The 580-nt window shown below is 37.2% G+C and overlaps 1 protein-coding gene across 1 annotated transcript in view; it reads right to left on the bottom strand.

Moving 5' to 3' along the window:
• Positions 1-430, bottom strand: part of LOC102870360 (trace amine-associated receptor 4-like) — an 8,904-nt gene extending 8,474 nt beyond the window's left edge. Inside the window, exon 1 of the mRNA XM_006885016.1 lies at positions 409-430. Within this exon, the coding sequence (XP_006885078.1) occupies positions 409-430 (22 nt within the window). The remainder of the gene's footprint in view (positions 1-408) is intronic.
• Positions 431-580: the final 150 nt, after the last annotated feature.

The following is a 580-nucleotide window of genomic DNA, read 5'->3' as shown; positions in this document are numbered from 1 at the left end:
CTGCTTTAGGGAGTTCTGGTGGCCAATATTGGTAACTTCTTTCCTTCTTCCTTTCTGACCTCTCTCATTTTGTCTTTTCTTCTCTCTCTGTCCCTCAGTTCTTCAATATTTTTCATATGCTGAACTAAAAATATGGTAGTTCTGCTGGCTTAGTTTTTAGAGAACTGCACTGCTAATCCAAAGGCTGTGGATCTCTTCTAGGGACTCCAAGGTATGAAGACGGGCATCTCTTCTCAGAAGTCAGAACAAACACACCAGCTGTGAGTGAAGCTTCAAATAGTACAGTCTTTTATGGTTTCCATAGCCCTACGTACATACATGAAAATACAAAAGGCAGGCCTAAATATTTACTAAAATGGAATCAAGTTATTAATCCATACACTAACTAGAAGAACCAAACAATTTTACTTTCTTCGAAGATTTTCTTCATAACACTAAAAGTCTTTATAGGAATGAATCATTACAGTATGTTGAGTTTTGCTTTTGTGCTCACTTGGAAGTTTCAGGTCCCATCAAAGACACTTTGGAAAAGCTTTGTGGTCGCTTATAAAAAAAAGATCAGCCACTACAAATCTATGGA

Source organism: Elephantulus edwardii, unplaced genomic scaffold, assembly GCF_000299155.1.
Source record: "Elephantulus edwardii isolate Elephantulus edwardi_28Jun2011 unplaced genomic scaffold, EleEdw1.0 scaffold00039, whole genome shotgun sequence".
Classification (NCBI taxonomy): domain Eukaryota; kingdom Metazoa; phylum Chordata; class Mammalia; order Macroscelidea; family Macroscelididae; genus Elephantulus; species Elephantulus edwardii.
Note: the sequence above shows the minus strand (reverse complement) of the source record. Positions and strands in the feature narration are given on the sequence as shown.